The following is a 25,778-nucleotide window of genomic DNA, read 5'->3' as shown; positions in this document are numbered from 1 at the left end:
AGTGTTTAGACTCAAAATTGTCGGAGGAGTTTGTTAGAGTTTTGAAAGGGCAAATCGTTAAACTTTGACCCCTTGACAGCCAAATTTCTGGTTGAAAACCGATTAAAAAGATTTTCCCAAATCTCAATACTCCTTATGTCAAATCTCGAATCTCTAGATCGAAAATTGACAGAATTATTTGGTAGGGAAATGTACACACACACACACACACACACACACACACACACACACACACACAGACGTTTTCACTTATATATATATACTAGCATGGGTGCCCGGCGTTGCCCGGGTGTTTGGAGGTGTATGTTGAGCAAAAAAAAAAAAAAAGTGGTAGTAGGAAGGCAAGCTTGAACCCGTACCACAAAGAAGGAAAAGAATGGGGAAAAAACTGACGTCTTTGCTGTTACAACTACTGCCAAACCGGAAGTGGCGTAGGTTAAGGCTAGACAATCGAAAGGAGAGGATGACTTTTTAAAATATCGGCGAAAAAAGCGACTCCCTCCCGTCGTAGAAAAGTGCCCAGTTGAAGGTGAAGATATTAATGTTTTTAGCCAAATTTTTCGGTATTTGTCGTCTTAAAGGTTGAACTTCAAAACGATACTGATCTTGTGAAAATCCGTCGCCGCTGTCGAAAGTTTTAGGCAGACATGCAAACATGCATACATTTATATATTGGTAACCCAAACCGATTAAACAGCTTGCCCTATCTCTGAATACCCTTTATGTAAAATTTCAAATGTTTAGACCAGAAATTCTCTGAGTAATTTGGTAGAGACCGAAGCGGGCAAATTTGTTAAAACTTATTGACTCCTATTATGACACCTTAACATTTATTGTTTTGGGCTCAAATGAAGTTATTAAGTTAGATCCATGTCCAAGGAACCTATATCTAAAATTTCAAGTATTTATACCCAAAATTGGCGGAGGAGTTTGGTAGAGTCCTCAAAGGTCAAATCGTCGAACTTTGACTCCCAAACAGCCAAAGCTCTGGCCGAAAAAGGATTACAAAGGTTTTCCCAAATCTCAGTACCCTGTATATCAAATTTCGAGTCTGTAGACTGAAAATTGTCAGAGTCATTGCATAGGGAAATGTACACACACAGACACACACATAGACACGTTCACGTTTATATATATATATATATACATTGATTTCAAGGTTATAAGGGTTTTTTAAAGTATGAAAACGATGCGATGTTATTTTTTTGTATTTAATATTTTAAAATTAAAAATAAAATATTAAATACAAAAATAAATAACATTGTTTTCATGCTTCAAAAAAAACCCCATAAATTGAAATCACTATTCTAGAAACATACGTTGCCTTTAACACACACACACACACACACACACACACACACACACACACGCACGCACGCACGCACGCACGCACGCACACACACACACACACACACACACACATCAATTCAAGTGATAGGAATGAAAAGTTAACATGATAAAAATCTAATATAAATATTAATATTTTTATCGTAATCCCAACCAGATAAAAAGCTCAATACAAACACAATAGATAGTAGAGCTTGTCATAAGGAAAAGAAATCAAGACTGTAAATTGAAATTTAAAAGGAAATTTATTGTTCGCCAGAATACTCCAAAAACAATTTTGAAGTAATCCTTATTCCACAGAGTTTCAAAAAGTGCTATTCGTCTCTTCATAGGAAAGAAAGAAATTAGCAAATTATTATTACAGCCGAGCTAAGAATTTGATTATTACGACATTAAATGAAACAGCACTTTATGATGGTTCGTCATAAAATGCAAGAAAATATGTTCATATCGGTAAAAATGGGAAAAACAAACCGAATATAGGAGGTCCAGATTGCATTAAGACTCACTCGATGGTAAATCCAAGAAGCAGAGAAATTTTCATACACAAAATAAACGAACTTTATATTTATAATATACTAGCACGGCTAGTCGGCGTTGCCCAGAGGAAAAAATCTAACATTTCTATTTAAACTATTCTATCTTTCCCGTGTTCCCTTTCCATCCTTCCACTGTCACTTCTTCTGCACACAACCGATTCCTTTCTCTGAACATACACACACAGAAAGCTCTATTTTATGAGGAATATGTCAGCATAAGGGAATTAACTCATTGATTAAAAATTATCTTCCTTTATTTGTTACATAAAATGTCTGAAAAACCGACCCCCCTTTAAGGAAATCTGTGACAGTTTTTTAAGGTCAAAGAATGAATAAATAAATCAAAATTTTTTTTTTTAGATATTATTCATCCTGTACAATGCTGGTAAAGAAAATACCAACTTTGTAGGTGTTTGTTTTGTTGTTTTAGAGCTTTGACTGGACATGCACATATACGTATAACTGATTTTTATATTATAGATTGAGCATGTCCTCGCAATCGACATACTCAAACTAATTTGCATTTTGCTTCACAAATTGACATCTCAGTAATTCACTATTTGCTATTATTGTTTTTTTTTAATACAATATAATTGGATATTTTCAAGTCGTTTTATGAGTTCATAAATTTTATACAAAACTCACCTTCCTCCAAGAAACACACACACACACGGTTTTCCTATATGTACACACATACGTACACACACACACACACACACACACACACACATAGATACACACGCATACAAATCAGTTAGTATCCTTTACACATCTCTACATATTAATTTCATTATGGAATTAAATTGCAGCATTTTGATTAATTCATAATACACAAATCAACCACTTTATTCTTTGATTAAACTGTACATACAAATATTCCATCTAAAACGTACGACGGCCAAGTAAGAAAGCTAGTGAGTATTTAAAGTGAGTATTTAAAATATTCCTTCCATCCCAAAAGTTTATTTCTTTACAAAATATATAGTACATTTTGTTTTACTAGTATACAAGACATTATATACTTTTGTCAATTTGTAAGTTTTAACACACCCCTCCCACCACCCCCCAAACTCATACCTCAATAACCTTTTTACAATTCTATTTTTCGTGAATAAAATGCTAAGCATTTTGGATTCAGAAAAGTCGTTGTGCTGCTTTTTAATCAATTTCCGTCTGCGATTCTTTAGATTATAATTTTTTTAATTTCTTGCATGTACTTAAAACTAAATGGAATATACATAAACAACATTTCTTTCCCAGAACTACCGTCTGTGGAACACAATTCCATAGGACCTCTTCCTAGCTGACAACAACATGGTCGTTTTTAAGTCCAATGTTAACAAAGTCTTGCTGAGTCGTTCTCTTAAAAAGTCAAATTATGACCAATCTCAATCATCGATATCAATCCCCAAGGTGTTATTGCATCATCTACCTGACAAGCTCATTGACTTTGCGTGGCCATTTTTAGAGCGAATTTTTATTTTTTCTTGGAAGTTATTTCTCATAGTATATTATGCATTATGTTAATTTTTGTAGATGCTCGTATGTTTGTATGGGTAACATCATTAAATAAAATTATTATTTTAGTCCATTAGGCTGGGAATAGGGTGATAGGACAGCACTACCGTCGAAGGAAAAGTATGGCACCTCTTTTCCTCTGCTAATCTGTGGAAGACCCGCAGGCAAGGTCATGAACTCATTTCACCCCCCCCCCCATTTCCACCCATTCCTCAATCAGAGTAACGTGAGATCATGGAAAGCAGATGACGGATGTAATATGGAAGCAATCAGGAATAATTCTGTTCATGATTTCATATCTCGTTCGCCCAGTGCGGACACTGCTCGGACAGAAAGAAACTGCAACCTACTGTCTGTAAAACTGCAAAGAAAACTGCAGCAATACATCAAACACTTTCGAGAAACAGCGTGAATGTGGTTGTGAATGATGAGCAAAAATGAATTCATGAATGTCTCGAGGAAGAGAGATAGATGGAGAGTGATAGCTGTACCAGGCAGGACACCACTTGAGGATGGGAATAAACACAGCTGACTACAGCATGCTTGTTTTAAAGTCCAATGTAAACAAATTCCTGTTGAGCCATCCTCTTAAATAATCCAATTCTGCTCACTTTCAACTATCGTCCACAACCCGCAAGGTGTTTGTCTCATCGTCCACCTAACAAACTCATTAACACGTATCCTCGAATGGCTTTAGCGCCTTGATAAACAGTGACCCATTTGTAGAAAAAAAAAAAAATAATAATTATAAAAATTGTCTAGATATAACATCATGGAATTATACAGAACTATTTTAGGATTGTTCAAATATGTCTTGAAAGCAGTCTACTGGATTCTACTGTATTTTACTAAAAGGATCTAATGCTATGGAATTTAATTGAGGTAGGATTCCGTGGGTGCGTCGGAACTTACCACAACCCTGTTCATCGCTGAAATCATCACAATGGACAATTTCATCGCATCTGTATTCACTGTCTATACATTCTCCATCGCTACATTGGAATTGGTTCTTCCAGAAACAAGATGAATCTTTGATAAGAAAAAAACAAAACATATTTCATACTTGTTTAAGAGAAAAAAAAAAAAAATCAATAATTCATGCGATTCAGTTCGGAAAAGTTTTTTTATAAAATGAGAATATGAAGCACTAAACGTGTTCAGTTTTTTATTTTTTTATTCTTTGTTTTTTTTATTACTTGCTTCCCCACGAGGGCAGAGTTAGACATGAGGTCGGTTTTTAATGTGGGGAGAAACCAGCTTCTCAAAAAAGAGGCACTCTGGTCAGTAACAAAAATAAAAAATGTATCAGTTATGAAGGATTTCTCCTCCATTAACCAAGACCAAAAAAGTGTAGTGCAGCATCTGACGAACAGATACTACAATTTGATCCTGGCTCAAAGTCTAACCGTGTTTAGTTTATGTTTTCATTTCATCCTCCTTATAATGTACTATGTCTAGATAAAAATAGAAGCCCTAACTCGACTGAAAGCACGCTGGACCTTGTTGATTCGTCGTTTGCAACCCCGTCTACAGTCTCATCTCGCGATCATAGGTCTGGAATAAATCGCCCAAAAATCTGGAATAATCAGCCACTTGTTCAGACGATTCTTCTCTACAGCTGTGAGATCTGGTCAATGGCAGCTGCAGATCTTGAAAGGTTGGTGGTGTTTGATCTATACTACCTCTGCCGAGTTCTGCTACTCAGTTGGCAGCATTTGCTCTCTAATACCCAAATCTGGACACAATGCAGGATCATTCCCTTTACCAAGCGCTTTTAAAAAGGAGACTTTGTTGGTTTGGCCACGCTGTACACTGCAACACATGAGAGTTCATTTATGAAATAATAGCTGAAGACGTGGTTAAACACCATCAAAATGTTGAATCTACCTCTGATCTACAGATCTATAGTGTTCACTGCTGGTCACAAAAAAAACAAATAAATAACAAATAAATCTAATCAAAGGCAAGATAAGTTACTTTTCTACCTAACTGATTAAGTTTTTAGTGTTTTTTTATTTCATGTAAAATGTTTATTTGGTTCGAAAAACAAGTAATATTGAACGCTACCGGATAACAAGAAAAAATGGACACAATATCTCTTTACATCTTTGAAGTCTCGATAGTCACTTAAAATAAAAACAAAAAAACAAAATGGTAGTAGACACCACGGTAACATTTATTGGGTGGGTTTCTACAACATTGTGTTTTATTTCTTATTTTGAAGTCTTCGTCGAGACTTCAAAAAGATCACAGCCATTTTTTCTTGTTTTTCGGTAGCGTTCCATATTACTTGTTTTTTTTTAACTAAATAAAGATTTTACATTAAATAAAAACACTAAAAAATTATCCAGTTAGGCAGAGAATTATCTTATCTTGCCTTTGATAACATTTATTTGTTATGTATTTGATTTTTGAAACTGGATTGTAATACAAACCCGGTTCCCCATCTCTCAAATTACAATAATTAATCCTTATCCTTGAGTAGCTTTTAACTTTAATAAATGGTGACTTATTTAGTGAAAATAAAAAAGGAGACAATGCCAGGGAGTAAAGTCTCATGACAACAAAATGGAAACTACACTAACCCCCACAAAAAAAAAAATGGTGGCGGTAAAAACTTACTCGAAATTGGCCTTTCGGGAGCGATTGGCTTCCTGCTAATAAAGAACGGACTCTTAGACGTAGGTTTCGAAACAGGAATCGTTGGAGAAGCTGTTGCCGTTGTTGATTTGGTAGACTTGGTCGGTGTGATATAATACGGCGGAGGAGTGGAAGTACTAGGTTTGCCGCCGAGCACCATCGTAGGGACGACACTTGAAATCAACACTGCCACAGTGGCAGACTCTTTCTGCGTCTTTCTGAGGGGTTCCGTGTTGACATTCATTCCGGTGTCAAACAATGTTCGACTGGACAAGGTGCGTGCTGACGTCTGCGAGGGTTTTAGGGTCTCTCTCGTGTGTTCATTGATTGCTGAGGGTGCATGGGCAAAAATCGAATGAGGGGTGTTTATACTAGGTGTGGGATGAAGACTCGAACTGAGCATAATTGATGAAGAAACTGAAAAAGAAAAAAGAAAGAAAAAAAGAAATTAGGATTTAATATGTTCATCTTTAAACTTGATTTTGTTTATAAAATGGAAATCGCCCCAGACAAGACATAAAGCTACCTGATGTAAGGAGCCAAAAAAAAAAAAAAAAAGAAAAAAATATTCAGGGTAAAAAACTAGCCAACGATAAATATTATATGGAATAGATTCAGATCCAGAAAACAGCAATTCTTCCCCCTTTGTTAGAAACATCTCTCATGGAATGTAACAACTAAAAGGACCACATGAGGCTGCCGAAAGTAAACCCTAGGTCCACTTTCTATTCTCCTTTGTTCGATGGATAGATTCTGACCCAGGAATCAGTAATTCTTCCCCTTTGTCAGAAACATCTCTCATGGAATACGAAGAGTAAAGGGCAAAATAAGGGAAGCAAGAGTTAGGAGGTTACCGGAAGTAAACCCAAAACCCAAGGTCCCACTTTTTACTCTCCTGGATTTAAAATGAAATTAGAGAGACAATCATTACTCTTGAAAAAAAAAAAAAAAGCAATAAAAAAAACAAAAAACAGAAACAAAAAGAAAGAAAATTTAAAACTAAACTAAAAAGAATTCAACTCTATGCAAGAGATGCATCATCATTTTTATATATGATGATGATGATTGCAACGTCTTGTCAGACGAGTGCCACTCCCTCAGACATTTAAAATCCATGAGCCCAAATGCCTGAGGGAGTATCTATACAAATATGATGTTACAGAGTCTTAGCTTTGTACGACAGCTAAGTCTCTCTCTCGGTTAAAAATGTTGAGATCCAGCAACAAGCAAGAGCAAGATAGCCAGCAACAAATTAAACTGTAGACCAGCTTAATGCGGGTAATGGTCTTCCGCTTTATGGTTTTTTAAATCAGAGATTTGCTTCTCCTAGAAAGGTTGCCTTCACCACGGCTTACGGGAGCCCTCTCCACCCCAATACACATATACACACACAAATATACACGGTGCTAGTTGGCCGTTGACCCAGAAAAAGAGTATATATATACTAGCAAACCACCCAGCGTTGCCCGGTCGTAAAACCCGCATAAATATTACATTTTAATTCCGACAGAAACTGAAACATGTGTGTACGAGTATTATGTTTTTTTCTAAACAGTTCACTTCTTGTAAGTAACCCCCCCCAAAAAAAAACTCGAGCTAAGATCGAAACCAAAACTTAAAAACAGTCAGTTATGTACGATAATCATTAGGCCAGCTTGACACGATCTTTAAAAAAGTGTTTACAAACCTACTTAACCTACTTATTCTTAACATAAGCAGTCTGTCATGTGAACGATTCACTCATGTGCATTCATGAAACAGTTGACAAACAGATAAAAATCCAATGATCCCCCCCACGTCCTAATTTTTCAATTTTGATCCCTTAGCAGCCCTTTTTTCCGGGTGAAAATCAGTTAAAAACATATCTGAATACCCTATATACCAAATTTCAAGTCTTTAGATCAAACATCTGTTGAGTATATAGGTTTAGAAGTTTCCTCACACATACATTCTCATTTTTATAGATACATATATATACTGCTTATGTGTATGTGATATCAGTCGTAAGGTTAACTAATTTGCATATTGTTTTGAAAAAAAGGACATTTTATTAATTAGCCATCGTTTATTATTTATTGTTTATCATTTATTATTTTTTTAAATTCAATGATTGTTTCGATTTTAATATAACATAATCTTGTTTCCCAATAAACGTTGCATATCCTCTCCTGATGACCCGACATTATCTGGAGGTCAAAATGAAATGCCTCACAAGTAAAAATAGCTGATAAATATGATTATATACAAGTGTTTAAATGAAATAACTAAGAAGAAGAAAACCCTGAAATGCTCCATATTCTCATCTGATGACCCAACATTAACTGGAAGCCGAAATTAAATACTTCACAAGTGAAAACAGCTGATAAACATGATTATATACAGGTTTTTTCTTTTAAAACACAATATATTCCGTTGTCTGCTTGCTTCATAGCGAGTTGTTGCTACTATTCTGGTAGTAAATTTTATTCTAATCGTGTTTTACTTATTACCTGGACAAATATTTTGTATTTATGTTCAAATGTTCCTTTCTTTAGAGGAACCGACTCAATAAGTGTGTGTGTGTGTGTGTGTGTGTGTGTGTGTGTGTGTGTGTGTGTGCTTCAATACAAAAGAAAAAAATGATTAGAGAATCTACATAAAATCTAAAAATATATTCTTATTTAAAATTAAGTGGGGAAGACAATGGAAGTGTTCCCGAATCTCTAAGTTTACCTCTTAAGAGGCTATGGAGCAGATTTCGTCAGAGAAGGGGAAGAGAGAGTCGAGTTTTCAGCCATGATTTGAAAAGTAAACAATGTATTTTTTCAGCTCAACATTTATTTTCAAAATCATTTAAAGTTCCTTAAACTTCCCTTTGAACTAAAAGCGTGGCAAGAAACCCGGATGAGAGTGGTTTTATTAATGCTCTGGAGGCATCTTTAATTTTATTTGTGTGGTTTCAGTAGCGCTCTCAAGCAGGAGTAATAAATGCAAGGTTGAAGTTTTCCATATGATAAATGATTAATAGTGACCCAAAAGAGCTCGATATCATAGATAGAGCAGGTGCGTTTACTCGACGTTGTCTAGAAGTCATCAATATTTTGTTATACTATTGTATGCCAGAAAAGGTAGTCTGCATTTCTCGGGGGTCAGTGTTCCATATCCTCAATAGTGTAGGGATGTGCAATAATACTATGTGGTATAGGCTTAATGGTGAAAGAGAAGACAAGAAACTCAGCATACACTGAAATAAATATAGGCTTCATTATATTATTAAGGAGGAGGGGAAAGACAATAAACTCGGCGTTGCCCGAGAATCAATTAAACTAAATATAAATTTCATTATATCTTTTGAGGAAGTTGGTGGCAAAGAAACTCAGTCTTGCCCGGAAGTAATAACTTTAAAATTGAAAGCTTTAGCGAATGACTTTCAATACATTAAAGCAAATGATTTTCAATACATTAAAGCAAAGGGAGAGAAATGGGCTGGGCGGAGGTGAAAAAGAGGTGAGGTCGAGGGATGTGGAAAAACGGGGAATGGGAAAAAAGAAAAAGAGATGGATTAACAGAAGTAGAAAGATAAAAGTTTTGATATAAAGATATCATGGCATGCACACTTTTAATTTCTATTTTTTTTTTATATATGATCCGGGTAACATGAGTAGATTTACTAGTATATACATATATATATATAAAAATAATAACTAGTATATACATATATATATATATATATATAAAAATAATAAAAAATAATATATATATATATATATATATATATATATATATATATATATATATATATATATATGTACACATGTTTTGGAAAAGATATATTCGTTTGAAATAGCTAAGTGGTTTTGGCTACATAATTGAGTATTACAATATAGTAAGTCACTTTAATGAACGGTTGTTTATAGATGAAGCTGGTAATATATTTTAAGTTTTTAGCGTATCTTTGAACGCCTCTTCTTAGCTTCTACACTCTTACGTATTTATGACTTACACCAGCGAATTATATTCTTGTGTAGGGGAATCCAGATGTATTCATATTCATTACATCACATATATATATACACACACACACACACACACACACACACACACACACACACACACACACACACACACACACACACACACACACACAAAGATACATTCACAATTTTTAGCGCTGATGAGTTATTGGTATTTTTAAGGGGGCTCCTTCAGCCTTTGACAGACTATGGATACCCACAAGGGAGTGCCTGCGCGTGAAAGTTTTGTGGTAGGAGGTGCACAATTTCCAACCACACCTCTCCTGAGTCGACATTGTTAAATACCAGTGGCAAGTGAAGTATATGTACAGGACGACTGGAAACAAATGCCGAGATAAGCGGAGAGCACATACAGCGCCTAGAATTCCCAAATGGTCACCCATCTGATACTAACCAGGCTCAACATTGCTTAACTCCGGTGATCTGATTAGAACCAGTGTTTCAATGCAATTATTTAAAGTAGTCATTTAGATGTTTGCTATAGCTTTTTATTTTATTGAAATAAAATAAAAAGCTATAGCAAACATCTAAATGACTACTTTAAACACAGTTCCTGATTTCAAAAAAAGAAAAACTAAAAGATTCATCTGCCTTACTTTTAATGCTAGGTTTATTTTTGGTGTCTTTTAAATTCAATAGAAATCCTCCTAAATTGGCTGATGAGGAGACCGTGCTTACCAAAAAAACTATGTATAATTGTTCTACGTGACTTCATGTATACCACAAATAAAAAGCACGGATTTCCGAAACGATCGTACAGATAATTGACTTTGTTGTTGTTCCTTCTTATGAAACTGATTTTTAATTTAATTAAAATTTGATTTTTAAATTTAAAAATTTTTTTTTAAATTTTTAAATTATAAATCACATTACTTAATATATATATATATATATATATATATATATATATATATATATATATATATATATATATATATTAAATTGTGATTCAATGAATTTCAAAAAACTCTCGTTGAAATGGAATGAAGTGGTTGAGTTTCATATCAAAGAATTTTTATTATTCTAAGCAAGACAAAGAATGCTTTAGAAAATTAATCTCCTTAACCTATAGGGTTTCGATGTCTACCATCTCATCAGAGGAGAGAAAATATTAGCAAATACTTATAAAGGTATACACCCTATTTGCTAAAGTCGTGCCTTGACTTTGACTTTCCATGTCTCACTGACTTTAGCAAATAGGGTGCATGCCTTTATAAGTATTTGCTAATATTTTCTCTCTTCTGATGAGATGGTAGACATCGAAACCCTATAGGTTAAGGAGATTAATTTTCTAAAGCATTCTTTGTCTTGCTTAGAATAATAAAAATTCTTTGATATGAAACTCAACGACTTCATTTCATTTCAATGAGAGTTTTTTGAAATTCATTGAATTACAATTTAATTTATTTGCTCTATCTTGCATATCGAGCAATTCTTGTTTAGATGGGATAACTTATAGAATATTACTGCCAGTAATATTTTGTAAACTTTACAAATTCACGTTTCCATTACAACTGATTGTTAAATAAAAACTATTCTGAAGAATATATATATATATATATATATATATATATATATATATATATATATATATATATATATATATATATATATATATAAGCACATAGGTTGGAGTCCATTTCTCGTACTAACCGTGAGCTAAAAGTGTCTTATTTCAACTTAATTCAAATTTATGTAAATGTATGCGTTTCATCATTTTTGTATGGTGCTTAGTCATTGAAGTATATCGGCACAAAGTTTTCAAGCGTTTTACAATTGTTAAATATGAATATATTATTTGCTGAAAAGAAGAAACAAAAACAATAACAACAAAAACAACAAAAACAACAAAAACAAACAACAAAAACAAAATAAAAACAGAGTCGTTTGTGAGCAATGACACCATAACGGAGGGTGGCTGGTCACGTTGAACATATTCCATTGGCGGTGGGGGAGCACGGTTCAACCACCTACCTCCCTTCAAAACCCACGTTGCCAGAGTCTGCACGAACTGATCCATGAGAGAGGGAGCATAATTGCCCACTATGGTATTTCTCACTTTTACCGGCGAGTCTGAAAAGAGAAAGGGTCATTCAGGTTCACCAATTGTTGCACTGTCCACGAGGTTTTACGATTTATGCACGACAAATTAAGGCACGACAAACGATTCTTGTTGATTCTCTAATCGTGTGATATTTAGGCACGTCATTCTAGCAACCTGGGATTCTTATGTCAAGAACAACAAGAAACAACCAATTTTAATTTAGATGGACTGACATTTTTTTTTTTTTTTTTTTTTTTTTGCTAAAAATCTTTATAAAAAAAATAAACATTTCTTTTTTCCAAACTCAGTGGGCGAGACTTAGTGGAATTAAATTTCTTGATAGATTTACTTTTCTGTAGGCACCTCCAAAAGTCACCAAAGAATTACCCTCCCCCTATATGTAAAACGATGTAACTTTATTATAAATTAATATTATCAGTATAACTTTTGTACCATTTAAAAGAAGAAGGGCAAAATAAACCAGTAATAATTATAAAAAAAATTTTTTTCATCCAACGAAAATGATGAAATTGCAAGACGAAAATCGTGTTTACATAATTTGCGCTTTAAAATAACGTTCCCATGTAGTAGACATTTCGAACGTGAAAACATACCTGTGTTTAATAAATCTAGCAAAAAGCAGATTTTCGTGAAATTTTCGATACTTATCCATTTTAATATGAAATTACATATAAAATGCAGTTTCCGTAAAATATACGAGGAGCAATTTTCTTTAGTGTGTGTCTTCCCCATATTTATTTTTCCGAAATTTGAACAAAATATATTTAAATCTATCGAAATTTCTATTTATTATGAAACATAAGAGTTCAGATAAGTAAAACATATTTATTAAAAACAAAATTAAATACATGTATTGAACAAAAAGGTGCAATTAAAAAAATGATATAAATTTGATATTATTATGTTCTTTTTTAAATAGCGTTTTTTTTTTAATTAATATATACTATAATCAGTTGAATTCCAAGAAACAGAAACTTCCTACAAATTAAGTCATTCTTAGAACGATTAAAATTCCATTATTTCAAAATGTTCCGTTACAACATATATTTTTAATTGTGTTTAAGATTTTTTTTTTAAATATTAAGTTTTAATATAAACATGGCTCTTGTCAGATATTTTATCGTCAGATTAAGACCTACTTGAAAATATTATTGCACAAATATTAAGCATTTTGTAGCCCCCCTCATATTTCGTTTGTCTCTTTTTATCGAACAAAATATGGAAGCCGTAGTTAACTAAATGAACATTCAGTAAAACCGTATTTCATATTTAATATACAAATTTTTATATCATCAAACAGTGTAAATCTTCAAACCTAACAAAATTATAACAAAGGTTAATTATTAATTGCAGTTTGAAGAAGATACGAGGGGTGTGCAATAAGTAATGCCCCTGACCCACTTCCAGTGGTCTGATCTAGCTAAAATTTTGCATGTTCAATGATTTATATCTATACGGGTTATGTGGCAAATTACAGCTCTGAACTAATTGTGGTTTCTGTTTTACAGGTGTTTGAACTGAGTCAGGTGTGAAATGGAGCCTGTTGAATGTCGAGCAATGATCCGATTGTATTTGAAAGGACGCACACCGCAGGAGACTTTTGATGAAATGAAAGAAACTTATGTTGATAATGCCCCATCATACGACCTTGTAAAATGCTGGCATCGTGAATTCAAACATGGCCGGAAGTATGTGGAAACAGCCCCCATACCTGGTCGCCCCCCTTCTGCCATTGATGAGAGTCCGTCAAGTTGAGGCTGCCATTTTGGAAGATCAGCGCTATTCGACAAATAGCTCAAGATGTCAAGATTAGTACAGGGTCAGTAGAAACTATCATTCATGACCATTTGCATATGTATAAGTTGTCTGCTAGGTGGATTCTCAGGTTGCTCACACCATTCCAGAAGCGAGAACGCGTCGAGTGCTCGAGGATGAATTTGGAGATGTGCCAAGAAGATGAGTCAAAGTTTTTCAAAAGACTGATTACACAGGATGAAACCTGGGTCCATCACTATGATCCAGAGACCAAAGCCCAGTCAATGCAGTGGAAGCAATTGGATTCACTACCTCCAAAGAAGGCAAGGGTGCAGCCCTCTGTTGCAAGGTCATACTCACAGTCTTCTGGGACCAGGACGGAATAGTGATGACAGATTTCCTGGCAAAGAGTACCACAATTACAGGAGCCTATTATGCTTCACTTTAAAAAGAGAAATTACGAGTTTTTAATATTTTATACGCAGTTTCGTGTTAGGGGTGTCAAAAATGCCAAAAATATTCTGATACACCTAGCCATCAGCTACATGAGAACCAAAAACAAACACTTACTAAAAAAAAAAAGAAACAACTACAAAACATGACGAAAAAAAAAAGACAAATATTTTTTTCTTTAAACTTAAGGGAACTTTTTTCTTTTTATGTTTGACTAGTATTTTTATAAAATATTTCCTCTAAATCTGAAAAAAAATTTTTTTTTACAAAGACTTTTACTCGACCCCCCCCTAAAAAAAAAACAAAAAACAAAAACAGCAGGAGTTATTTGTGATGCCTTAATTTGTATGTGAATAAATAGAAAACCCGTGCTGTCCACCTACGGTGCAGACATTCATGTGTGTGCATATGGCTAGAAAACTGACTTCATCAAAAATTATCAGGCAGGAACAAAAAAGCATTCCCCATCTAAAATCAGTCAACCGAATCCAAAGATAGATAACTTTTGATGCTTCTATATTTAAATAACGAAAACATATTGAATTTCACGTAAAACAAATGGCATCTACGAAATTGTCATGTCGCAAATAGTAACATATCCCAAAATTACGGAAATCGTTCGGGTAGAATATTAATTATTCGTTAAAAAACAGTTTCGATAAGGGTAAAAATACTTCGATAAGGTTACATATTGGGTCACGTGACATAAGCAAGAGAGGGGGGGGGTAATTCACTTGAAACACCATGTATAACACTGTAGGGACGGGCAATAATGGCGAAAAAAAATAGGGGGGGCATTGTTTGGAAGGCCGGTTTAAATTTTTTTTGTAGGTTTCCGACTACTTTTTGATTGTATTTGAAAGATTAGAGACTAAAGTTAATTTCCAAAAGGAAAAGAAATATTTGTACGCGTGTAAAACAAAACAAACAAAAAAAAAAAAACAATGTTATAATGAAAAATGTTTTCACATTCGGAAGCTGACTAATTCAGCTAAATTTTGAAGTTAAATAAATTCATTGTAAAAATATTTTGACAGATAAATATTAGTTTTCTGGGTCTATTTAAAAAATAATTAGTAAAATAAAGTCCTAAGATATTAAATTAAATAAAAAACACATTGTTTGTATAAAAATGGATTGTACGGAAGACCAAAATGTCAGAAAATCAACAGGCTGTCTGAAAATGACGTCAGATAATTAAAGGGTGGTAGGGAGTGCTGGTTTTCTTGTTTTTCCCAGTCGGGCATCAGCACATTCCTATCGTGAACGTTTGTATAATTTTTAGCATTGTTAAGTTAATTAGTTTTTTTGTGTGTTTCTGCTTTTAAATTAAAAAAAACTTTTTTTTATTTTTCAATATTATATAAAAATTATGTTACGCCGAAAGTTTCACGTTCATTCTAGCAAGGAAAATATTAGAGTCTTACAAATAAAAATTACGCATAACATGTAATCTAAAAAAAAAAAAGTAGAAATATTTTTTACAATTATAATTATTTTTGTGTGAAAATATTAAATAAACAATGCTTAATTCAATGATAATATCGGTAGTTCGATAAATTAATTTTTCTTCGAGTTATATCGAATTCATTAATACGGATTTAGGGGCTTTTTTAGTAATGTTCTTGAAGAAATTACTTTTTCTTTTTTATTGTTACATTTTTCGCTGCTTTATTTTCATAAAAAAAGCAAAAATAAATTCATTTGTATTTACTACTGAAAAGTACAACATAGTTTCCTGATTTTTGGTGAATTTTTAAGTAAAATGGAGGGGTCAAAATGTTTACACATTTTGACCCCTCCATTTTGACCCCCACATTTTGAGCATCGTCTATTCATTTTGCATGTTCCTATATAACAGACAGAATATACCCAGAAATCAAAAATAAACATATGTACATAATTTGTGAACTTTTTAAAAGTAACTTTTTTAACTGTTTAAATTATTTATTTTTTTTATAAAACATAATTGATTGAATTTTGGCATTAGATTTCCGAGAAATTGAAAACCAAACAACCTTCCCGTCTGATTCGAATTGGTGAGTGTTAACTCCCCAATTCGAATCGGACGATTTTGAACCCAAATCGGTAGATATTATAAATGTGTTTTTTATAAGTAATTAATTTTCTACCTTATCGTTTTCCGTAATTTTTGGATATGTTACTATTTGCGACATGTCTATTACATGGATATCACTTGTTTTACTTGAAATCCAATATATTTCGTTATTATAATATAGAAGCACCTAACTTTTATATATGAATCGGAATTGAAAATAATTCTCTATAATTGAAAAAAATTACACCAATAGCTTAAATAGGTTTTGCTTTTTTCATCAAGAATTAAAAATTGGGTACTGAATGCTAATGATCTATCTGAAACTATAAGGTTACTCAGTGCTTATTTAGAATTGCACTTATTAAAAAAATACAGAAAAATACTTATGGTGTACCTACTCGTCACGGAACGCAAATGTCATATTCCAACAATCACGTAAATTGATCAAGTATTTTTTTTTAACTAAGAAAATCAAAAATTGCTATTTTTAACCATTTTAGTATTAAATTCTATCCATTATAAGGCTGATTTTGATCTTGATTATCCGAATTGAGTTGTCTCTCTTTTATTTATAAATCATGGCTGATCAAAACATTACGTTTCGCTTAGTCATAAAATTTTGAATAGATTTATGAAAATTGAAGCTCAGTTTTAATGACTGAATTCGTCACAATTTTTTTATGTACCATTTTTGTCTTACAAGGATTTTGTTATTGCTACTAAGTTGATTTCTATGACGAACTTCTTTATATAGATATTCTCTTCTAATAGATAAAGTAAAGTTAACCTAACTCCTAGACTGATGCTTGATAGCTTTGCTAACAATGGACGCACACATAAATCTATTCACTTAGTGATTTCTGCTACATACTGGTCTATGTTGTTGAAAAATAAAATTGTACTTTTGACCATTTTCTATTTGTTATATAGTTGGCGAGCAGAAAAGTAAATTATTGGTTATTTGTCTACCTATCAGTCTATCTAATTATCGGTGTATCTATCTGTTTAGCTGTATATCTATCTAACTGGAGAAGTAAACAGGAGATGTGGAGCTATGTTTTGATAAGGTTATCAAAACATATCAAAACAAGTCAAACTCGGAGAACTGATCAAGTTTTCACCGGAAGCTCTGAACAGCTGACCAGTGACATGTCGATTGTCATGTGTTCCGGCCTGCTGGACATACCGTTTGAGTTGGAATTTGGATGTCAAATAGAGCGGATGGGTTAACAGATCGCCCCCCCCCACCACTAGGAAGGAGGTGACGTGTCTCAAAATGGAAACTGAGAAACCCAGAGGGCAGAGATATTCACTTTCCATTCTTCTGCATAACGACACCTGAGAAATGAAATAAAATCTTATATAAAATTAATCATCGACTTGGATTGTTTGAAACATCTTCGTCCAACAGGTTCCAGTTCTATCAAAGAACAGATGAAATTCTCAGATAGACTAAAAAACAGAGGCCCAATGATGCAATTGAAAAAGTATGTCGAAATACATGTCTGACACACGCACGAATCAACACTTAGACTGCTTAAGTATATACACATCACAAACCCAAATAGGTCACAAAGACATGTACATATACATGTACGTTTTAAATAGTAAAATATATATATCAGTCATATAAACACCATTCCTTAATATGATATACGTTTAATCTGGTGCTGTTCAAATAAGGCAACGTATCATATATTAATTTGGCGCCGACCAACACGTTATATATATATATATATATATATATATATATATATATATATATATATATATAGATAGATAGATAGATAGATAGATAGATAGTTATTAGATAGATAGATATACAACATAACATATTATATATTGGGACCCTAGGCCAGTAAGTAGAGACTATGTTAACTAGTATGCATTTTGCCGGAAGTACATTAGTATATGTCGGTATAAGCTGATGGCAAATGAAAATAGACCCAGCTGCAGGTGGTGTGATTGAAGTGAGGGAGGGGTTAAAGGTTATCACCCTAGACAAAACGCGCTAGAAATGTAGGAAAACCAACTGGCGATACAAAGCTCGTATTATGTTCGCAAAAGAATAAAGGATTCTTCTAGTCAGTTTTTGTTAGGAACTGTTTAGTGGAATGTTGTCTCAATGTCTGTCCGTCTGCATCATTCATTTCATTAGGTAAAAAAGTAATTTTTAGAAGTAAATAATGAGCTGAGATAATTTTAGTCTTGCTCTCCGGAGTCCATTCTTTGCAAATAAAACCTTCAAGAAAACTCTGCGAACGTATCCTTGTGTCCTCTTTCATGAAAAGAAGCTTATATATACAGCAATCACTAGACGAAACAGTGACGATAAAGAGGATATAATGACTCCACATTATGTGTATACATACGTTTTATTCTGTTATTGAAAATGTAACATTATTTTAGTCACACCTAGACAACATATTGAATGCTGGTGGTGATTGGAACTTGCTAACCCGGCTTGCTGTTGTCTTGCTTGGGGAAGGTTCCGGAAGCTTTAGGCAAATTTCTTTCAGGATTAAGTCTTTTCAACATGAGTTCGCTCTTATATTTTGCATGGTAGAGATGCTATATTGTTGGAACACCAGAACATAATTATGGACGATTATTATTATGAAGTCTAGATGTTTTCGTATTATTTGGATTCATCTCGAGTGTCATTTCTTTTTTAATACTTGATAAATTTGCATAATTTTTGTTGTAATGTCTTTTATTAAATCTAACATATTAATACATAATAAAAATTTTCTTTTCATGAGAAATTTTTAAATACATAATAAAATTTTTGTATTATTTGGATTCATCACACTACTGTTCTCATCTTGAGTGTCATTTTCACAACTTTTTGATCGATGTAACCTTCGACCTTCTTCAGGTGTGTCTTGTCAAACTTAGGAATGTTTCTGTTGAACTCAGGAATTTGGACAGAATTTCGAATGGAACCCTTTATATACTTAACAGAAGTAGCATGCTCTCGTTCGTCGGCCATAACTGAATAGAGGCCCTAAGTAATTAGCAAGTGTATTTGTCAGTTGCCCACACTGAGAATTGAACCTTCAAACTTTAGGAGAATATCACTTTTACAATTGATTTTTCCAAGTACTTTAACCACTGTGCCATGGGTCCTTGTGGACTTGTCCGCTTTTGTCCTTGTTCGCAATTGTTTTTACAATTCTGTGACATCACTCAACGATGCCGTTAACAGAGGGCATATATATTCTCAACGGAATCAAAGACAAATTCTTCACTCATGTAGGAAGGTTTTAAACAAACTGTTCCAAAAGGCAGTGTCATTATGCATGAGAATCTCTGTTGGTTAGCTCTGCTCATAGAAGAACATCTTCAGCCGATTTATTACACCTTTTGCATTTTGCTGAGAAGTACGTCGTTGTCAGATAGCAAACCGAGTGGGGCAGAAGTCAATCAAAGTAAAAAATTGGGTCCCATTGCAATGGTTGATATCCATCACTACTTGGTGCCATATTTGTTTAACATTTAAAGCACTCTCTGACTAGTGCATGAGTGACGGATTGATTGAGTGACACTCTTCACATTCTCTGACAATAGTTTTCACAATGGCCTTAGAAATCTCAGGGTTAATCTGTTTCATAAAGTCTGTCTCACACCAGGATGACTGCTTTGTCGGTGAAAAATATTGATCTAGTTTAGCTCATGGATGCAGTGCAAACAAGTTACACAGGCCCAGTGTTTCTCTTAATTGCATCAAGCCACCTCTGAGGTACTTTCGGCAATCGATATGTCTTGTTTGGCTAGATATGACCAAGGATGCATCTATAGACAACACATATTCCTTCACCTTTATCATTGTGTCAAGCCACCCTGGAATGAGCATCTCATGCAAGCTTTTGTTTACACCCTGGCCTTGCTAGTGAGAATATCTGAGATCCATTTATGGACACAAGCAGAATCGGTAATCAAATGCAAGGTGGTCGTCTTCCAGAGGATTGTCAAGTTTATTCCTTTAATGATGGCATCGAGTTCTGCAAGATTAATATGTTGGGAGTCTTTTTCTGGATGTCACCAGCAAAAATGATCTACTAGAACCTCATCATATACTGACGCCGCCGGTAGTGAGAGAGCTTGCATCAGTCCATATGTTAAGATCTTGGCCATTGACACACGATTTACCTTGCACTCTACTGAGAATCTCCTTAACCATAATGTTGAGAGGCGCACGATCTATTTTGTTATCTCATTCGGTGGTTATGCCGGATGCTATCTGCTTGATGAATGCTATGGTAGCATGAAGCTAGGCACCCATGAGAAGATGCCCAACTAATTTGCCACATAAGAAAAGTATGTTGCATGATGATACGATATATGTCTGGAATTTTGTTCCCTTTTCTCCAATACAGAACATAATTCTCTCCCCAGACCTGCAAATGAAGGACTCTGAACCACTCTGTAGCCTCTCTGGCTCTTTGTTGAGGAGGCCGAAGCTGTAGAGATGTTCCTTTACACAGGTCACAGGCGCAACACTCGTCCACATGACATCATAAATATATGCAGATATTTCCCACTGTATGTGCTTGTCCTTCGTCAAAATAGCATCAACAATTGTTTGGATGATGGACGGTGCCACATTGAATCCAAACCACATGCGGGTCAGGCAAATACCTTTGTCTCTTGATTAGTACAGCTTGATAGTGCATGTGTACTTAAAGGTATGCTAACACTGATTCATTCGATCTTGCTTACCCGCATGCTCTCAACTTTTCAGTGCATATGTCCATGTTGCTGTAAATGGGTCCACATGCTCATTTAACTCTTGATAGTCGAGAACCGGCCTTACTTTTCTGACTACTTCCATGAAACCATCCAGGATTTGTTGCATTGGTTAAATGCTGCACAAAAGTCAGGTTGTTCCAGCTCTATTGTCGCACCTAGAGCAAGAGCCACTTTAACAATTTGCATCCCAATGGCTTGCTGTTTGCTACCAGAAGATTCCTGTTGGACACTGTTAAAGTTATGCTACCAGATATTTCCTGCCTTCTATCAGAACTATGGTTTCCATACTTTGGGTTGACATACTAACCCATTCACAATGGATGAGAAGCAGCCGGAATCCACCAATGCTATCTGATCTAGCCCATTGATTTTTACCTACAGGGTGAACAGAAAGTCCTTGGACCATTTTTAGTTTTAAAATTAAATATTGTTAAAATCACTTTTTCTCTTTTCGAATAAAGTAAGTATTTAGTCTAACTATTGATCTAATTATTTTCAACAAAAATATTAAAATAATTTTGTTTAAACATTCAGAAAAATGAGCAAACGAGAGGCCATAATTCAGCTTCTTTGCGCGGGAAGGACAAACTCAGAGATTATTAAGCTCTTGAAAGTGGCTAAATCCATCGTGTACCATGTTGTGAACAGATTTAAGGAACTTGGTACATCTGAAGACCGTCCTAGGAGTGGAAGACCTCGCACTGCTCGAACAAAGAAGGTCATTAAAGCTGTCCGAGAGAGGGTAAGGAGGAACCCGAAGAGATCTGCAAGACAAATGGCTAAAGACATGAATGTGAGCGTGACCTCGATGAGAACCATCATAAAAAACGATCTCCAGTTGTCTCCCTACAAGATGAGAAAGAGACAGTACTTCACACCTGCCCAAAGGCACAAGAGACTTGAAAGAGCAAAGCTTCTTCTTGGAGAACTGAAGGCTGGCACGGCAGAGCGAGAGATCGTTTTTTCTGATGAAAAACTCTTCACAATTGAAGCGACTGTTAACAATCAGAACGACAGAGTTTACGCAAAATCTTCAGCAGACATTGATGACTCCGTGAGAATAGTTTTCCACCGACACAAGCCGTCTTCCCTCATGGTGTGGGCTGCAGTCTCCAACTCTTGGAAGTCACCTCTGATTTTCGTGGAGCAGGGGGTTAAGATCAACACAGATCGCTACATTAACGATATTTTGGTTCCAGCATTTGAAGAGATGAAGAAACACTTCAAAGATCAGCCTTTCACCTTCCAACAAGATGGAGCACCATCCCACACCTCCAGAAAAACTCAGGACTGGTGCCAACGTCATTTTCCAAGATTCTGGAGTAAGGAGATGTGGCCTCCTGCATCGCCTGATTTGAATCCGATGGATTTTTCGGTGTGGTCTTTGTAGGAGGCAAAGGTCTGTTCTGTTGCTCATCCAAGTGTTGATGCTTTGAAGACATCTCTTCTAAGTGAATGGGCTAAAATACCTCAGGAAACGCTGCGTGCCTAGGTTGGTAACTTCAGACAGAGAATTGAACGTCTAATCGAAAGGAAGGGACATCACATTGAAAATAAATAATTTGAATTTATTCTTGGTTTCCTAACTTATAATTTTCATTCATGTTTAATTTATATTTTTGTAATTTTCTATTAATAAGCCACTTTTGAATTGGTCCAAGAACTTTCTGCTCACCCTGTATATTACGGGAAGCACTTCTTCTAATTTATGTAGGGAGAGAGTAGTGCTGGCCTCTCACCCCTTGCATCGTTTCCCAGAAACCTCGATGCGACATGTCCTTGTTACTGGCACTGATAACAATGCATCTCCAGGACCATTCTTCTCATTTTGCTTCCAAGCTGTCGGCAAAGTGGTTGGGACCGCCACATTTGTGGCAATGCACTGCGATTGCATTCTACTGGTTGGGTTGAAGGTACATCTGCAGACACACAAGGAAGAACTCTGCATTACCCAGCAGCAGCAGCAGCTACAGGCTCATCCACTTCTACTTCTTCTGTCATGAGAACTCAAGTCTTAGCCTTAATCTGTTCCAGGGTCATGTGTTCCATCCTTGAGGACTCATGCAACCAAACTGGGGAGTTTTAACACAAAAAGCACAAATCGATCAGAGAAGTTTTGTTTGATTAGACGTGCCAGGTTCCTGTAGCTTACCCAAGTATTCATCCACAGTTTCTCCAGGGTGAAAACTATGAGAAAAATACTTGTCAAATGCAATAAAAGCGTCCAGTGCAAAAGCCACAAGGAGGCTTGTATTACCTGCTTTAAATCCTCCCTCTGGTCATGGGTTAACTATTGGTATACTGAAAGAACCCTGTCTCTCGGTACAGTAAAATATGCATGACGTTGTCAACACCACACATTTTGCACACCAGCTCCACCTGTTCCAACTATTCGGACACTGTGATCGGGTGAGACGTTATGAAATTCAGGAATCAGCTGAATGTCAAATGCTTTGCCTGCCGAGATAAACAGACAGCACATACAGCACCTAGAATTCGCAAATGGTCACCCATTTTATGACTAGGTTCAACATTGCTTAACTTTGGTAATCTAACAGGAACCAGTGTATCAACGTGATTATGTCATATAATCACTATATATATAACGCACCATTCCAATTTTCTATTGTTGAATACTCTGTCTGACTGTGTACTGTGAAAGCCCACTAAAAAAGCATTCTTAGATACTTAATTTCCTTATATTTATGTGTTATTTGCCGGTGTTCTGGAGGAAAGATGCTAGCCTGCTGAGCCAAAGGTAGCTTTGTTGACTGGGTTCGAATCTCGCGACCAGCAGCAGCAAATTAGCACTTCCTACACTGATGATTGCATAAGCATGAAACACACACACACACACACACACACATATATATATAAAATAGATAGATAGATAGATAGATATGTGTGTGTTTGTGTGCATCTCTGTATGTGTGTGTGTGTGTGTGTGTGTGTGTGTGTGTGTGTGTGTGTGTGTGTGTGTGTGTGCATTATATTTTTAGTGAATATTAATTAAAAAACAAAATGTTTCTTCCTGAAGATATTAGAAATGAATGTGAAACGATGTTCTGAAATCCCTTAATTCCTCACCTGGTGAAAAAAATGTCTAATTTTCTGAAAAGGAACTTACGATTCTCCATGGCCAGCAGCACAATGGCAATTACAACAAAAAGGATGAATACAAAGATGATGATGGACAATACGATGAACGTCCTTTTACTTTGGTTCCCCTTTACGGCCTCTGCAGGGGTCGGCATATTGGCCTGCAAAAACAAAAGAAAAACGTGGAATATCACAATCACTGTAGATATACAGATATATACACTTCTAGAAGTTGGTGTGTCAAAATGATGTTAAAAGCGGAACTTTCCACATAAGCTAGAATAAGGAGAAATTCTACTAGAGGATAAGCTAGAGTAAAGAGAAATTCTATTAGAAGTTAAGATTAGAATTAAAGCTACATGTTCAAAAATTCCCGCCACAAACAATTACTACGCTACTGTCCTAATGACCTCAAGAGAGTGGCCTCCGGGCCTTGTTATGTAGCAACCTCTTTGTAAAAAAAAAAATAAAAAAAAAAAATTGCGAGTGACATATCGTGGATAAGCTGATAAAATCTTCCTCTTGTTTCTGAATTGTGAATGAGAGCGGTTATATTCAAGCCAGTTGTTCCCCACCTTTTATGGGGTATGAGTTGGGTAGACTGATGGGTATTGTGTAAGTATATAAGTCAAAACGAAAAACACCAAAAGAGTTGTTAAACCCCATATGAGATTGTGTTGCTGTAATAATTTTTATTGAGAAGATGACGACGAAAACTGCAACAAAAAGAAAGAGAACAACACTAATACAACGTCGTCTACTACCACCACCGCCACCACCACATGTCAACTATACAACAAAACTTCATGATGAACCGCTGTCCAGATAATCTCCTGAAGACAAAAAATGGTTCCATTGTAACACTACAACCCGTCACAGAAATACATCAGTAAATATTCCTCTGCTAACTCACGTATGCACAGTATTTAAAGGGATGTTTAGAATCTTTGACACACTGCTTCTCTTCAGATCACCGAAGTTAAGCAACGTTGAACCTGGTCAGTACTAAATGGGTGACCATTTGGGACTTCCAGGTGCTGCACGTGCTCTCCAATTATCTCGAACATTGTTTCCAGTCGCCCTGGACTTTTTGCCACTGGACTCAAACAGTGCCGATTCAGAAGAGGTGTGGTTGGGGATTGCGCAACCTTTACCACACAATTACACATGCAGCTGCCCTCTACATGAGGTATCCTTTGACTTTTGAGACTGAATGGAGGCATCGTTCTCGGTTGGAATGTATGAGATAGTGGGTGAATGTCTGGCATGTGGTGGGATGACCTATCCTAAATTTGAACAAAATAAGAAAATAAAAATAAAATAATAGAGAACTATAACCACTTGAAGCAGACATAAAAAATTTCAATCTTCGATAAGAAGAGAAAAATGAAGACTCACACCTATGAAGTTTATTAATTTAAAAACGTATTTTGTGGCGTACAAAGACTATTCTACAGCATGCCCCAAAAAGTCACCGAAGAGATTTTTAAATCTTAGTCATTTTACCAATAATGATTATTTTTTTTCTCTATATCAGA

The 25,778-nt window shown here is 35.1% G+C and overlaps 1 protein-coding gene across 7 annotated transcripts in view; it reads right to left on the bottom strand.

The window, feature by feature from the left end:
- Positions 1–25,778, bottom strand: part of LOC145248827 (uncharacterized) — a 338,846-nt gene that overhangs the window by 75,279 nt on the left and 237,789 nt on the right. For all 7 annotated transcript variants that reach the window (XM_080110520.1, XM_080110523.1, XM_080110521.1 and 4 more), the window contains 2 exons: positions 24,269–24,401; positions 6,027–6,461 (listed from right to left, as the gene is read on the bottom strand). In XM_080110520.1, the coding sequence (XP_079966646.1) occupies positions 6,027–6,461; positions 24,269–24,401 (568 nt within the window). The remainder of the gene's footprint in view (positions 1–6,026; positions 6,462–24,268; positions 24,402–25,778) is intronic.

The sequence above is a fragment of the Euprymna scolopes genome, chromosome 27, assembly GCF_053919585.1.
Source record: "Euprymna scolopes isolate OS-2025 chromosome 27, ASM5391958v1, whole genome shotgun sequence".
Lineage (NCBI taxonomy): Eukaryota > Metazoa > Mollusca > Cephalopoda > Sepiida > Sepiolidae > Euprymna > Euprymna scolopes.
The sequence above is the reverse complement of the archived record's forward strand: the minus strand, read 5'-3'. Positions and strand labels throughout refer to the sequence as shown.